Here is a 17124-nt window from a genome sequence, read left to right as displayed (position 1 = left end):
CTGCAATCAATAATTCAAATATAATTTTCCTTAGAGGCCCTTCAAGGTGCTCCCTGACAACTGTGTTGTGTTTTAATATCTTGGGAAAGGTGAGATACGCATTTGTCATCTTACTGGAGAGTAAGAGTAACAAGAATTTATTGTTTCACTGGTGTTGGGCTGGACACTGTGCTGGGTGGTAAAGTTGTTCTAGGGCACAGCTGTGTGGCTCCCCACTGGGTGTGGCTCAAAAAATAGGAAGAAGGCTTGGTACATGGGCCCTTGCCAATCCCCACGACAAGTTAATATATGTAAGTTGAAGCAACCTGATGTGTTTCAGAGCACAAGAGCTTGGTGAACATTCTGGAAGATAGGGTTTAGCTGCCCCCTAGTGTTCCAGAAGATTCACAGATCTCAGGGGGAAGAAAGCCAAGCAGGTGTTGGGTATAAGTGCTGGTTTCTAGTCTAGATGAAGACTCATCAGACGAGGACCTGTAGGTCAAACCCAGAATCCCACCTATTTTGTGTGGTCTTTGAGCCCCAAGTGACTTTTCTAGTTTGAAATGGCTGAAAGAAAATAACAACAATATGAAGACATAGGGATGCAAATTGGTGTCTGCATATAAAGTTTTCTAGGAACAGGGACACACCCATCTATATGCACATTGTCAGTGGCTGCCTCCAAGGACAAAGCAGCAGTTAGTACTGAGTAGTACTTGTGACACAGTCCAGGTAGTTTGCAGGGTTAAGAACAACTCTTCTGTGCCCCTTCATTTAAAAGGTTTTTCCAAGACCACAACCACAGGCTGTAGGGCCCTCATCAGGTTCATGGGTGTCTTTACATCCCCTGTTTCCTTCCTTCAAAATTCCAGTTCTTCTATAGAAGGGATAGAGATTGGGATAATTAATAAATTATGTGAGTTCTTTTATCACAGTAAGATGCTGTGCAATTCCTAGCGAATATAATTATAATAGTGTCAAAATATTAGCTATGTGATTGTTATATTAGCAACAGAGATAACAGTTGTATAATCCTCTTTAAAGATCTGGAAAGCAACTGAAAACTTTTTGATTCTCGATTCGTGGAGTTCTCTCTCTTCCTTGTACACTCCCAGACTCCTTAAGTGCTTGGCAACAGGAAAGATGTCATGAGAGAATCGGTGTGTAGAAATACAACAGAAGGTATAAAATTGTCTATTAGTCAAGCATTTTGGATCAACAGTTGACAATCCACCATGGCAATAAAGAGCATAAAGAGGAGTCATGGGTTTTTTAAAAAAATCAAATGTTGTTTTCTGCATTGTCGTGGGGGCAGATGATCTAAGTTTAGGTTACCTGGATCATGCTTCAAACATTTCTCAGAAAAAAAAATAAGAGGAGTCAACTAAGATGACCAGGAATTGCAATTTAGAAGATAATGATGAAAACAATTATTACTTAATGTAAGGGTTCCCCTGGCATGGCCATGGTCTTGGATCATCCCATATTATCTCCCTTCTCCTTACTCGTCATGAGAGGCATTGTCTTATATCTATAAATAACAGATATGCAAAACACACACACATACACACATACACACATTCCTATGACAAGAAGAGAGAGGAGGAGAAACATATGTAACATGGTGGTGATGCTTAAACCTCATTAACAAACCAGACTCACATTTTGGGGATGAAAATGAAAACATACCTTCCATACCCAATATTGTTATATCAGGACTTCTACAGTTCTATAACCATGTGCTCACCGGTGAGGAGAAGCAAAAACCTATTTATAATGGCTATATGCTATATTTCCTAAAGTTACAAAATAATACAAAATCCTACAGAATAATACAATATTACAGAATTGTATTACAGAATAATACAATAATCCAAAAGTGGATAAAATTTATATATTGTCAGAAGTTTTCCTCATTTTGGCCAGCCTTGTAACTGGAGGCTTCAATTCAAGAAATTACCTTCTAACAAACTGTAAGAATCCTAGCTAATCCCATTTGAACTTTGGTTTAGGCACCAAGTACTGAATCTGCAAATCAATTTTTTTTTCAATAGCTCTGTACTATAGTAAATAAGTTCTGAAGTTCTGTGAGCTCTTGTAAATTCCATTCAACAGGCCAGCAAACTCAAATCAGGAAAGTGGCTCTCAAAATACTACTGCTCTGCTCGTCATTTGTAGTAAATCTGGCTCTGTCAGGAACAAGAAGAACCAGACGGTAACCAGTGGAGAGGTGTCCATCTGCCTCCAATAGGTTGGAAGAAGCTATGGTCCTAGAGGTTTGATGTGCCAAATTCCACCTTCTCTGCTGGAGTCCTACAACTCCAAAGAAAAAAAGAAGCTACAGGATTCTGCTGGCCTGATTCTGAGTCATAGTGAAGACACAAAATGGAAATATTAGAATAGAGGGAAAAGTCACTTTGCCTGTAAGATCAAACTGAGTTACAGAGAGCATGAAAGGGAGCCAGTTTGGGTTCTCCCAGTTTTCATGTAGGATCTTGGAGAGCAGTATGCCTTTATGTATCAAAGATCAGTTATATTCCATGAATGTTTAGGAGTTTCTTAAGCTGGGCAAGAACCCCCTATTTCTCTCAAGGGATTTAATCAGGACAGCCTTGACCGACTAAAGTTCGCTTTAAAAAAGCCACTACTGGGCACACTCAGTGAGAATTCCCAGTCAATACTGGACAACGAAGAAAGCCAACATCAGGTAGTAGCTTTCTAGAATCAAAACTAAGCCCTTTAGGAGAAAAAATATGTCTTGCTGAGAGCTGTTGAAGGTATGCTTCCTTTCCCCAAAAACTGACTTCCAAGGTTTCTTTACAGTCCACTCATCCAATAGCATTAGCTAACAAACACTATTTTAAAAAAATGAAAAAGTAAAAAGAACATTCTAGACTCTCTCTGGTCAAGCCACTTACCCAGTAGAGCACGTCTGTCCAGCCCTCCATGGTGATGCACTGAAACACGGTAAGCATAGCAAAGGCAAAGTTATCGAAGTTGGTGATGCCTCCGTTTGGGCCAACCCAGCCACTCCTACACTCCGTGCCATTGGCGGTGCACTGGCGTCCATTCCCTGAGAACGCACATGGGGCTGGGTCCTCTTCAGCTACGATATCTGCAAATAGAGCAAGAAGGCTTCACCTTGCACAGAGAGACCTCCAGGAAACTAAAGCCAGTGGAAACTGACTCCTGTTGCAGACTTTGGAACTCCCACCTCTGCTGTTTCAGGGTCCCACCTGTTGCATAAAATCAACTTCAAATGTTCCCAGTGTGGAACCTGCCATCTCCTCTGCTTGTATCCATCACCCTCTCTTCTGTCCTCTCCTTGGTTTTTTTTTGGGGGGGGGGTTGGCTTGGGGGCCATACCTGATGATGCTCATGGATTACTCCTGATGGAGCTCATGAGGGAACCATATGAGCTGCCATGGATCAAACCCATGTTGGTCACATACAAGGCAAGTGCCTTACCCACTGTATTATTTGTTCAGACCAATCTTTGCTCTCGGTTTTATAATCAGGGTCATCTCCATCATAACTGGGGTGAGGGGAGGCCACCCCTGGCAATGCTCAGCCTGGAGTTTCCTATTTGAGTCTTGTGCTACTTGCGAGCTCCCACACCCGATGGTTCAGCGGAGTTGGGGGGGAGGGGGGATACAGTGCATGGATCAAACATGGAACGGGGCACTTGCTAAGCATGTGTTCTACCACCCGCGCTATCTCCCTGGCCCTGCCTTCTCCTGTCCAGTCTCCAGCCTATTTGAGAAAATGCTACTGAACCTCTTCGCATTCCAGTTTTAGAGGTTCCTTGTCTTAGTTAATGGGCACATCCTACATGAAATCAGAGTAGAAAGAAGGACAGGTTCTCATTACCATGAACGAAATCAGTAAGAACTGACACCACTGACTTATTGGTATATTTGCCAGCCCCCCCCCCTCAGTTAGTTTTAGATTTTCTCCTAAACAGAAATTGTTTTCAGGAACGCAAAAGAGGTTATTGCTAGGTTAGGTTAGTCACCATTTTCATTACTCACCTGAGTCAGCAAAAAAACATGTTTTGTGCATTTTTCCAATAAAAAGTTCCAATCCTATAATAGCATAGATTATGATTACAAATAATACCAAAAGGGCTATGTGAAGGAGGGGAACCATGGCTTTTATAATGGAGTTCAGGACAACTTGTAAACCTAGGAGAGAGAAAAATGAGTTTGTGAGCCAGAAAGACACTTCAATTAGATATATATAATTCCTAACAATGCCTGCTTCAAATACAGCACATTATAATAGAACTCATATTTCACAGCTTCTAATTTACAGTAAGCCTGGATGTAAGAGGAACAAAAAGGGAGCCTTAAAGATCTTGGAATCTGACTCCCTCACTTGACAGACAGAAAGGCTGTAATCCAGTCAGGGATCCACCCTAAATCAAAATTAGTCATTTATTTATGTATTGATTCATCCCTTCCACATAATTCCTTGAACATCTATCATGCAGGGTTTAGTACTTTGGGCGAACACAAAGTCATGAATAATATAAAGTGTATTATCTCGAAGGAGGTATACTCTAGGAGACTAAGAATTCAGCACAAGTTACTCAAAGAGAGCACGTAGATGCTCTGTGAATTGTATCAGCCAGCTGAAATTAAAAGGAGATGAAAGACAGTGCTTTGGAGAGAGGGGGAGAACCTGGCAGCAAAGGTCATCTGGGCAGAGCTCGGGGATGGAGGAGGACAGATTTCCACAGAAGGGCCTGGGAAAGAGGCTTCTTCAGGCAGAAAGAAGAACAACTAAAGCACACAAGGGCCCCAACCCAATGCAATGGAGTCCAGGGTGCTGAGTCTTAGTGGTCATACAGTAAAGAAAAGAGTAGGTAAGTTGGTACTGCTGTTAGCTCTGGGTTTTGCATTCAGTTTCAGGTCAGATTTGAATCCATCAGCAAGAAGCAGACTCTTCAGAAAGAGGCAGCAGGTGTGTGTGGGGGGGAGGGTGTGTCTCGACTGGTAGCATACACACTTTGCACATAGGAAGCCCTGGCTTCAATCCCCAGGACCAACCACTGACGGGGATAACCTTGGTGGCCCCTGAGCACTGCCTCTACCACACCTAGAGAAGCTCCCTACCTCCTCCTCCTCCTCCTCCTCCTCATAATAATAATAATAATAATAATAATAATAATAATAATAACAATGATAAGATGCAGTCAAAGAAAGAGGGGAGAAGTAGTTGGAAAGTGTAGAGTTTTCTGGGTAGGAAAAGATAGGGGTCAGGATGAGACCTTAGCTCAGGTGTGGGCAACCGAGAGGGAGGAGACATTCGTGCTTAGCACGCCCCGGGAGTGCTTGTTAGAGGTGGGGACAAGAGACAATCCTAGTATTCTTTCTGAGAATGCCAGGAAAGAAGAGAAATTGAGAAAGGAAGCAAGAAGAGGCAGTTTAGAAGTAACAGAAGGAAGGGCCGGGGGGCCTCGAACATATCTGGGCTGCTAGGACTTGTCTGCATATAGTTAAACCACTAGACTCTGCACTACCATCAGCCTGGAACCCAAACTACAACAATTAAACTGAAAAATGTGTCTGTCAAGGACACAAGGGTAGGGGACAGGGATGGGAAGCAATGTGGGATCATTGCTGGAGGGATGCGGTCACTGGTGGTGGGACTGGAGTTGGAACATGGTCTGAAATCCTATTGTCAACAACTTGGTTAATCACTGTGCCCAGGAGAAGGACCTAAAGGAGTAAGGGAGACAGGAGAAGGGAAGGGGACTGTCATGAGAGAAATTCAGACCTGTTCTGTTTCCACCCAGGCAGCATGTTAGGAGGAGCCACGGCTACAGTGGGCTAGAGAGCTGCAGGACACACTGAGGACAACTCGGAGTTGGGGGGAGGAAGAGAGAGAGAGTGGGGTCATGGGTAGAGGGGTGAGGGGGGCAAGGATTCAATCAGGTGGCAGGAGGCAGGAGGCCGAGAGGAAGCCGGGCTTCTCCTTCTCGCTGGGTCTCCTGCAGCCAGAGGCTCAGCTTCTGTGCTGAGTGGTTCACTTCCTCCTGCTTTCTTCCACTTCCTCTTCCTCCTTCCTCTCCTCCCTTCAAACTGGGTTTTTATAAATTATCATCTAATTTTCTTAACATATATGTAAAGAAAAACTCAAAACAAAATAGAATACAGGAAAGTGTTTAAACTGGCAGAACAAAGAATGGAGGAAGGTGAACAGGTAGACAGCAGGAGCCCTGAGTGCAGAACCAGGAGAGAGTCAGCACCACCAGGTGTGGTCCCCAAACCAAAGCAAAGCAAAGCACCACTGCCACGACAAACAGAAGTGCACGGAGAGGAGGGTGTGGACAGAGAGCAGAGGCAGGGAAGGATGGAAAGACAACTTCAGACTTCAGACAGGCAAAGAGCCCATCTTCCCACGACCCCCATTATGACTAATATCCGAGGTACTGCCTTTAAATATTTAAATACTCAAATGGACTCTTTTTGGAAAAAGAAATGATCGGTAAGATGAGCATTAATGGTTTTGATGGAAAGGGCTAGCAAACAGCAGTTCTCATCCACTTGGGCAGTGTTTTCTGTGGGCTATTTTTCAGATGGGAATGGGCCATCTAAAACCTCTCCCCAGCAGGTCAGTGCCCCTGCACTGGGCAGCAGTGTGCCATCTCCTCAGTAAACATGTTCTGCTAGAGTCAGGACGGCATCTCAGGCTGTCCACATTTAGAAGATGAGGAAGCTGAATCTGAATGCCAGCCTGTGTCCCTGTAAACACACAAATCCCACTGTCCCCAGCTGTGCCCAGGGCTTACTCCTGGCTCTGTACTCAGAGATCACTCCTGGTGGGTTCGAGGGATAATAATGGGGTGCTGGGGAATGAACCTGGGACAGTCATTGGCAAAAGCCCTACCTGCTGCACTATCTCTTTGCTTCCCCCTCCCCCACATTGTGCATTATTGATGCATAGAACAGGTCTCATGGGACCAATCCAGGAGGCAGTGGATTAGACAGGAAAGAGCCTCAGAAAGTGCCCAGGAACGAGGAGGCACTGGTCTGGCCTGCTGAGCCACCCGGCAGCTGTGGGCACCCCGCACGAGTCAGACTTGGGCTTCCTTATACAGATACATTTGGACCTCACACCACTGGGGGTCATTCCCACACCGATTATGGGCTGAGTCTGATAAATACTTATCAGCTGAGTATGGAGGGTTAATAACTCCATACATGCCCGGCCCACTCTTGAAAAATGGATTTCCCTTCTATTGAGCAAATATGTATATATTTACATACAATGAAATCCTGCCTTACAGTGTGAACTTTCCTGAAGAGAGACAAGATAATCCCTGGATAAGAAGAAACCATACATCTTCCCAGGCACTTTGAACCTTCTCAGGGAGGTGAGAAGAAAAGGTTCAGCCAACCCAGAAGAAGCAGGCAGAGAGTTCCCACTGCTCTCCCCAGAGCCCCACCAGGCCTGAAAGGAGACACGGGGCTTCCCTCAAGAAGCAGATAAAAACCCTGGGCTGGGCAGACAGTACAGCGAGTAGGGCACTTGCCTTGCATGCACCCGGCCCAGCTTCGCTCCCCGGCACCCTGTGTGGTGATCAGCACCAGGAACGGTGCCTGAGTGCAGAGCCAGGAATGAGCCCAGAGCACTGCCAGGTATGACCCCCAAACCAGCACAAACAGCACAAAGCAGAGACTGAACAATCCTCTCCTAATCTCAGTGCCCCGCTTCTCCCTGCTGACTTCAGGGACTACCAGATGCAGAATCCCATCAAGTTTCAGCGATGCTGTGGAGGAGTCAGTTCGGAATGGGTTCTGGAAAAATCCCAAAGGCACTGGACAAGGCCTTTCATGGAAACTTCACTAAGCTATAGGTCAAGCAGTACTGAGGGTTCTGCTCCACCAGAACTTAACACTGCACCTCGGCCAGCACAGACAGAGGGACGCTGCCTTTGTCACGTGTTCTTGGGAAGGTACGGGTGTGTGTGTGTGTGTGTGTGTGTGTGTGTGTGTGTGTGTGTGTGTGTGTGTGTATGGGGGGCGAGGGAAAGTTGTCATGGTTACTTTGAAACCAGATGAAGCTGTAACAGCTCAATCCGGAAGAACATGCTTGCTCACTGAACTTCTCATTTAATCACATCACACATAACAAAGCCCGTCATGTCCAAGGTCTTCCTATTTTCCTCAATTGCTTCCAGACAGTTCTGCGGTTTTTGACTTGTGCTGGTCCTCTTCAATGAAAAGAAGTGAACCATCTGGAAAAACAAGTACACACAACACACCACTTCCTACATTTTTTAAATGTTAAATTGGGAGGTCTCTTTTCTGGTGGTGGTGGTGGTGGTGGTTCCCTCCTCCAAACAAAGCTTTGGCGCCTTCTGAGCACCAAACGGTTCCTAAAAAAATTTTTTTGAAGACCTTGGAGAGAGGCAAAAACCAGATGCTTGTCCTTCTGCTGGTTTCAGGAACTGTGACCCATGGGCGCATGGGCCCGAAGACCTTCTTGCAGCTGTGAGCAGTCACTGCCTCCTGCACTGGCAGGAGAAGGGGCAGACAACTGAGGCCCCCAACAAGGGGGGCCTTGCCGTGGGGCAGATGTGATGATGCACACCCACACCCCTACAGGCCGGGACCCGGGCAGATGGCCTGCTCCCACTCAGGTGGGAATCAACCTGGCCTGGAGGGACAGGAAGGGCAGAGGGAATGGCACGAGGCCGGTGATGTCACAGCCTCTGTGCTGCAGATTGGCAGCCCCTGCGCCCCTCAACTGTCACGGGCCTTCTGCTGACTGCAGTGATGGCGCTGGGGCCTCCCTGTCTGCTCAAGGCCGTGACTCCAGGTGCAGGGGAGGCTCTGGGTGCCGTCTCTCTGCAGCAGGGCAGACACAGTCCCAGCCGGGAGAGCTAGGCAGGGCTTGGGGCGTCCAGCCCTGATGCTGAGCCTGAAGCTGAGGCTGGAGTCCCCCATTTCACATGGCCCACCCCTTTCAGAGGGCCCGGCTGCTGGGGCGAGGGCCTGTCCTCCCGAAAGAGGAAGAAAGGCAGGAGTGAGGAGCGAGGCCCTGCCACCACCTCCTCCCAGTCTCTACGGGAGAAGATTCTCCTACAGAATCAGGGGAGCAGGCGGGGGAGACACAGACCCATCCCCTGGGCCCTCTCAGTCACCATAGGATTTAAATGGGACAGTGCAAATGGGTTTTGTGAACTGCAAAGACCTGTGTGGTGGGCTGGGGACTCACCTCACAGTGTTCAGCTCCCCCCACCCCCGAGGCCCACCCTGAAGAATGAACCCCATCGAGGGTGGGCAGACGGGTGCTTACTGGGCACTCCTGATACTAGTCGAAGTGGTCGTAACACTCGAAAGGCGCGGAGGGCTTTGACATCAAAGCCCCCTGATTTGCCACTGGAGTGGTTACCGCCTTCTGTTTCTTTGGTTAATTGTTCCAAAATTACACTAAACAACCTGAAAGAAGAAGAGAGGAAGAAGCATTAGAGTCTGTCACCCTGGAAAGCAAAACAGATGATCCTAGCAGTTATTTTTGAACCACGCAGGGCTAATTCGGGGCATCGGCTGCTTAAATCAAAGGAAAGCAACGCCAAGGCAAGAACCAGGCCACGGGGCCCAAATGTGCTCCCATCTCCCGGAGACCCTGGTAGAGGAGGGCTTCCCTGTCACTAGAGTGACTTTGAGCATGGTGACGCCCTCTCTCCCCGCCCCAATGAGGGGAGCTAGCACTCAACAGAGTCTCCCAGAGGAATCACAGTGACCACGTACTCTCCAGACCTTCATCTGGAGAGTGCCCGTCATCCTCTCTTAGCCCCCCCCCAACCCCTTGTCATTTGTGCCATCTTCGCACACTCGGAAAACACTCAAGACCAAGATCAGGCTCAAGGTCACACCACCGGTAGCAAAGCCCACCAGCCACATGGCCCAGTGGAAGTGGTCTCCTCAGGACAGGGAACTGCAATCTATTCTGTTCCTGGGACCCGTCTACCTGTTCTAACCTTGTGCCTGCAACACTTGCAGACACACAGAGACAATGACAACAACAACAAAAATATGTTGAGGGCTGGAGCAATAGTTCGGAGGATAGGTAGGGCATTTGCCTTGCACACGGCCGACTCCGGTTCAATCCCTGGCATCCCATATGGTCCCCTGAGCACCGCCAGGAGTGATTCCTGAGTGTAGAGCCAGAAGTAACCCCTGAGCATAGCTGGGTGTGACCCAAAAAGAAAAAAAAATCTGATGAACCCACCACTCAAAAGGCGCCAATTAGAATCAATACAACTTACTGCTTCTAACGTAGTCATGGACACACAGGGCCCCACAGCCCCCTTGTAGGGGCATCCCGGAAATGATGCAACCCACATGTGCTCAGGAGCTGTGCACAGGCCCCTAAGGTAAGGCTGAATATTTTTCTCTTTTGCAATGTGAATAATATTATATCTGGCAGCCACCAAAAAAAAAAAAAAAAAAAGGAAGAAAGAAAAAAGTTTCCTACTCTCAGAAGGTTTTTTTGGATAAAGCTATTTTCAGGCAATCTGCTCGTTTGACAGTTACTTTTGCTCTTTCAAATAAACATTCATTCTTTGCTTGTTTTTCAGAATAAATATAAATTTTCCCATTTCAAATAGAATCAAGGCTGGCCAATCAGATTGTGGGAATGATTGGCCCAGCAACAAAGGAAAGGTTTCTAAAGTTTAACGAGCAGTTGGAGCAGAAACTCTGAACTTGCTGGCATGCGTCCGCAGAGCTAAGACACTGAAGTCCCTAAAATGCAGGGTGGTCTGATTGCAAGTCCTGATTGGGCACGGGCATGCCATTCTGGGGGGCACTCTGAGACTGGCCATTTGTTGTAGAACTGTACTGCAGTTAAGCTCTGACCCTGACCAGAGAGCAAGATACATGGAGGAGTTAACTCCCTGCCTCAGAACCTCTGAGATGCTGGGCTCAGGACTTCAGGACTGGGGAATATATCAAATTTATGACACGCTTCTGTCACTTGCATTACTGCTGTTGTTGTTAATTTATTCAAATCCCTGCAGCAAGGCCCATGTCTGAAAGTCTCCAAAGCAAGTTCATAGCTTCAGACAAATAAAAAGGAAGAAAGGGGGGAAAAACTTTACACCCTTCTGAAATGTGTGGCAGCCACAGGAATTTTCATCCCAGCGGATTAGAAAAGTAATTTATGCAGGTGGTGACTGAAGAGGCTTTCAAGTATCAGTGTTTTGCAACGCACGCTTCACGGTCCTTGGATCCCCAGTTCTTCAGCAGTGCCCTTGAAAATAGGTGAATCAGTGAATCGTCTTTCCTGTTACAGGAGCATGAGGCAAAAACTGACCACCATTCCCGACAAGCCAGTGGGCCAGGAACCAGGGCTGACTTCCACCTCCAAGAGACTGGAGGCTTTTTCTTTTTCCTTTCTTTTCTTTCTTTTCTTTCCTTCTTCCTTCCTTTCTTCCTCCCTCCCTCCCTCCCTTCTTCCTTCTTTCCTTCCTTCCTTCCTTCCTTCCTTCCTTCCTCTCTCCTTCCTTCCTTTCCTCCCTCCCTTCCTTCCTTTCTTCCTCCCTCCCTCCCTTCTTCCTTCCTTCCTTCCTTCCTTCCTTCCTTCCTTCCTTCCTTCCTTCCTTCCTTCCTTCCTTCCTTCCTTCCTTCCTTCCTTCCTCTCTCCCTCCTTCCTTTCCTCCCTCCCTTCCTTCCTCCCTTCCTCTCTCCCTCCTTCCTTTCCTCCCTCCCTTCCTTCCTCCCTTCCTCCCTCCCTCCCTCCTTCCCTCCCTCCTTCCTTCCTTCCTTCCTTCCTTCCTTCATTCCTTCCTTCCTTCCTCTCTCCCTCCTTCCTTTCCTCCCTCCCTTCCTTCCTTTCTTCCTCCCTCCCTCCCTCCCTCCCTCCCTCCTTCCTTCCTTCCTTCCTTCCTTCCTTCCTTCCTTCCTTCCTTCCTTCCTTCCTTCCTTCTTCCCCTCCCTCCTCCCCTCCCTCCCTCCCTCCCTCCCTCCTTCCCTCCCTCCCTCCCTCCCTCCCTCCTTCCTTCCCTTCCTTTCTTTCTTTCTTTCTTTCTTTCTTTCTTTCTTTCTTTCTTTCTTTCTTTCTTTCTTTCTTTCTTTCTTTCTTTCTCTTTTCTTTCTCTTTCTTCCTTCCCTCCCTCCCTCCCTTCCTTCCCTCCTTCCTTCCTTCCTTTCCTCCTTTTTGGCAAAGTCCCTCTCCTTTTCAAGGCCTCAGTTCACCCTCCCTCAAAATGGAGAAACTGTATCACTGAACCAGATCATAGAACCAGAGTCCCCTCCCTCTGGACATGAGGAGAAAGGAGTTGATCCTAGAATGTTATTAAAGGTTTATCCCAAGACAGGAGAAAAGGGCAAGAAGCTACCCCAAGGGACACTTGGGAGAATTTCATGTTGTGCTTCTCAGAAGTTTGCTAGTGTGGGGAGACAAGACACCGGAAACCGGCATTTAATGAGAAGCTGGAGGAGTGGGTGTACATTTGGCACAGATCAACTTCTTTTCTATGCAGAGACGAATGTCTGGTGGACACACTACTTCTTCTTGTCCTGACATTCTTGACCGTTAGCATTTCAGAAATATCAATTACTTTCGTAATGCCTTGGGTATCAGGAATCTTGACAAAAGCAATATGTTATGGTTGACTTGGAATGGAAAAAACGGCTGATTGGGATACAGTCTGCAGATGGAAATTTTATTTGATTCAGATGAAGACATACTATTTTTTTCTTTTAATCTTTCTTGCATGGTGCCAAAGATTGAATCAGGGCAGGGCACATGCAGGGCAGGTGCTCTACTGGAGTTACATCCCTCGCCCTTTCCCTTTTAACTTTTCTTTCACTCTTTCTTTCTCTGACGACACTTCAGCACACTTAAGGGGCTATTCTAATTGGTTGCTAAGTATGATGCAGTAAGAGTTAGCTTCAGTTTAAATTTGACTTTACTTTTAAAATCAACTTTACTACAAATCAATTTAGATGTAATAAAACACATTTAAAGTGCATATGGTGAATTATGATAAAGGGATAAGACTAAGTCACAATCAAGTTACAGAACATTTCCAGTATCTAAAATGGTTCTCTCACCCCTCTGCAATCCTCCTCCAAGTTTGGCCTGAGGTATCCACATTTTTTTTTCTTCCCTAGAATCTTATATAAATAGAATCATAACAGCATGTTCTCCTTTTTGTTTATCTTCTTTTGCTCACCATGTCTGAGATTCATCCAAGTTGTACATTTATCAGCAGTTCATTTCCTTTTATTGCTGAGTGATATTTCATTGTGTGAATATACCAGAATGAGTTTATTCATTCATCTGTTGAGAGATACTGGGTTGTTTCCAATATCTGTTATGAATAAAGTCTCTGTGAACATGTTTTTGCTTATCTTGAATAAGTACCTAAGAGCAGCGCTAGTAATGTGGTCATATGGATGTCATATGACACACTGGCAGCCTTTTCCAAAATGATTGTGCTATTTTTCATTTCTACAATCAGTGTATGAGTACTGCTTGCTCTGTATTCTGGTAAATATTGGGGATGTTTCTCACTTTACACTTAGTAATACATTTTTCACTATAAGCAATTAGTGGGTCGGTAGTGCTAAGTTGCTGTGGTTTTATTTTGCATGTCTTTAATTACTAATGTTGAACATCTTTTCTGGCCCTTGATGTCCATTTACATAACTCTTGGGAAGATCTGTTCAAATCTTTTGCTCATGTATGTTTTCAGTGATCTTGTTTCCGAGTTAGAAGATCTTTATAGATTCTGAATACAAGTCAGTTGTCCTATAGCTGCACTGTGAATATTTTTCCCTGGGCTGCTCATCTGACCTTTCACTTTCTTCATTAAGTCATTTTGCAGAAAAGTTTTCAGTTTTATTAAAGTCTTCAATTTATTAAAGTACACATTTTACTTACTTATCTGGCTAGTGTTTTTTGAGTACAAGAAATCTCTATAGGGTCGGAGTGACAGTACAGCAGGTTAGACGTTTGCCTTGCATGTGGCCAGCTTGGGTTTGATCCCTGGCACCTCATATGGTCCCCAGAGCCCCACCTGGGTGCAGAGCAAGGAACACTGCTGGGTGTGGCCTATTTTCCCCGACATAAAAAATGTTATCTCCATGAAATTTTAGGGTTTTAGCTTTTACATAAATTCATTTACGTAAAGAATATATAATTCATTTGAGGTATGAGGTAAAAATAAAAATTATTTTATTACCCATATGGAAAATTGTTCATCATCATCTGTTGAAAAGTGATTCTTTAATTCATTGAATTATCAGGACACTTTTGTTTAAAATCAACTGTCACATACATTTGGGTCTATTTTTGACCGTTATTCTATCTCACTGGTATTTATATGTTCTCTTTATACCAGTCTCACCCTGTCTTGACTACTTTAATTTTGCAGTAAGCCTTAAGATCAGATTACAGTTTTTGCTTAAAGATTTTGGGAGACTATTAGAGTACAAATTCTATATAAATTTTAGGATAGATTTGTCAATCTCTATAAAGATCCTGCTAAAATTGCATTATGATTCAATCTACAGACTTTCTTGGGATAAAGCAACATCCTAACATTTCTGAATTTTTCAATCCATAATTATGGTATATCATTCCATTTAGTTAACTGTATTTGATTTTCTCCCAGCAAGGTTTAATCATTTTAATACACTATTTGTTCCTAAAAACTTCATGCTTTTAAAATGTATATAGTAATATCTTCACATTTTCACCTTCCAATGTTTGTGGCTACTCTATCTAGAAAGTCACATGCTTCTTCATACAATCTTTCCAGAAAATCATTTAGAAAACATAACTTTGGATGCCTTTCATCTTAAATTCTCCAAGGTTTGGCTTATGGTACAGAATATGTCTCTCCTGGTGAGGGTTCCATGTACATGAATTTAAAAAAAAGTGCATTCTGCTCTATTTGGTAGAGTCTTCTAAAAATGTGAAATCCAGTTTGCTGACTGTATTATAAAATATATATCTACAGCTATAATGAGACTGGAGCGATAGCACAGTGGGTAGGGTGTTTGCCTTGCACGGGGCCAACCCAAGTTCCATTCCTCCGGCCCTCTCGGAGAGCCTGGCAAGCTACTGAGAGTATCCTGCCAGCACGGCAGAGCCTGGCAAGCTACCCATGGTGTATTCGATATGCCAAAAACAGTAACAACAAGTCTCACAATGGAGATGTTACTGGTGCCTGCTCAAGCAAATCGAAGAACAACGGGATGACAGTGCTACAGTGCAGTGCAGTGCAGATGTCCTATCACCAGTACCTCAAGAGAGGAATATTACAACCAGGTCAGAGAGAAAGCTCAACAAGCTGGAATGCATGCCAGAGACATGGGTTTGATCTCCAGAAGCACCACCGGGGGCAATCCTCAAGCACCAAGATGAGAGTAGTCCCTGAAGACTACTGAGTGAGCCCCACCCCCAAAAAACAACTACAATTATATATTTGTCAACTCCTTTAGTTTTATTTTGTTTCACGCATTTTAAAGTTATCTTATATATACATGTGAATTAATATACCATCTATGCATAAACTTAGGAAGATCATAAATTCATAAAGAAATGACTCTCTTTCATCATTATGAAATGACTTTCTTTATCCTTGATAATCTTTCTTGTTCTGAAGTCTACTTTGAACTTAGATATCATTAAGCCAAAAAAGCTTCCTTTGATTAGTTTTTTGGTTTTTTTTTTTTTTCTTTTTGGGTCACACCCAGTGATGCACAGGGGTTACTCCTGGCTCTGCACTCAAGAATTACTCCTGGAGGTGCTTAGGGGGCCATATGGGATGCCGGAGATTGAACCTGGGCTGGCCGTGTGCGAGACAAACACCCTACCCACTGTGCTATCGCTCCAGCTTCCCTCTGATTAGTTTTTGCAGGGCATATTACTTTCAAATTATTTTTCTTTGTATTTACAGTAGGTTTCTAATAAACACAATAGAGCTGGGACTTTTGTTACAAAAATACTGATTAATATTTATTAACTAACTAAGGGTTTCTCTGTGTTTAAATACAACATCTTGCTGTTTATTTTCTTGTCTTGTTGTTGTTGTTGTTGTTTGGGGGCCACACCCAACCATGCTCGGTTACTCCTGGTGGTGCTTGGGGCACTGTATGGGAGGCTGGGGATTGAACCCAGGTTGGCCTTACCCACTGTACTATCACTCTGGCCCCACTGTTTGTTTTCTATTTGTGTTGTCTAGTGTTCCATTTTCTTCTTCCTACCTTTTTTTGTTTAATAAACTTTTATTTAAAAAATTCCATTTAATCTCCAATAAATTCGGGCTGGAGTGATAGCACAGCGGGTAGGGTGTTTGCCTTGCACGCGACTGACCCGGGTTCTATTCCTCTGTCCCTCTCAAAGAGCCTGGCAAACTACCGAGAGTATCCCGCCCACGCAGCAGAGCCTGGCAAGCTCCCCGTGGCATATTCAATATGCCAAAAACAGTAACAACTAGTCTCACAATGGAGACGTTACTGGTGCTTGCTCGAGAAAATTGATGAGCAACAGGACAACAGTGCTACAGTGCTATGTATTTAGTACACATCTCTAATGAATAAGGATTTCTTTCCAATGAATTAACTTATTAACTATATTTCTTTATTTTTCTAGTGACTATGCCACAGAAAGTTTGAGCAGAAAATTTTCTGTAAAATTCCAGGCAATAAAAATTTTATGATTTACAAACCTAACTGCTTCATGTTGCCATCCTAACACCAAATAGCCACAGACATAGGCAACCATGAGTCTCCCAATAAGACTTTATTTTGCTAACGCAGGCAGCAAAATAATTTTTCGATGTGATGGTGGTGGGAAAACAGGCAACAAGACAGATTTGGTCTCTGGACTGAGATTTGCCAGGCTGTTCTCTAGGGTTTCCTATATACCTCTTTAACTTAATCACAATCTACTTTCAAACAATAGTTTTCCGTTCATCTGCAATACATGCATTTTCCAACAGCATGTGTCTATTTATTTATGTTCTTTGTACAATTTTAAGTTTCATTGTAGCTATAAACCCCATAGTGGACATGTTTGTGCTTGAAATAATTATTTTTAAAGATATCTTAAAGTGGCAGTTATTCCTTTTTTTTTTTTTTTTTTTGGTGCTTACTCCTTCTGGTATTCTTTTCT

At 44.5% G+C, this 17124-nt stretch overlaps 1 protein-coding gene across 1 annotated transcript in view; it reads right to left on the bottom strand.

Moving 5' to 3' along the window:
* CACNA1D (calcium voltage-gated channel subunit alpha1 D) overlaps nucleotides 1-17124 on the bottom strand; it is a 339389-nt gene that overhangs the window by 156063 nt on the left and 166202 nt on the right. Inside the window, exons 5-7 of the mRNA XM_004615165.2 lie at nucleotides 9289-9431; nucleotides 4011-4163; nucleotides 2898-3094 (exon numbers count right to left, since the gene is read on the bottom strand). Of these exons, the coding sequence (XP_004615222.1) occupies nucleotides 2898-3094; nucleotides 4011-4163; nucleotides 9289-9431 (493 nt within the window). The remainder of the gene's footprint in view (nucleotides 1-2897; nucleotides 3095-4010; nucleotides 4164-9288; nucleotides 9432-17124) is intronic.

The sequence above is a fragment of the Sorex araneus genome, chromosome 4 (genome assembly GCF_027595985.1).
Source record: "Sorex araneus isolate mSorAra2 chromosome 4, mSorAra2.pri, whole genome shotgun sequence".
NCBI lineage: Eukaryota > Metazoa > Chordata > Mammalia > Eulipotyphla > Soricidae > Sorex > Sorex araneus.
The sequence above is the reverse complement of the archived record's forward strand: the minus strand, read 5'-3'. Positions and strand labels throughout refer to the sequence as shown.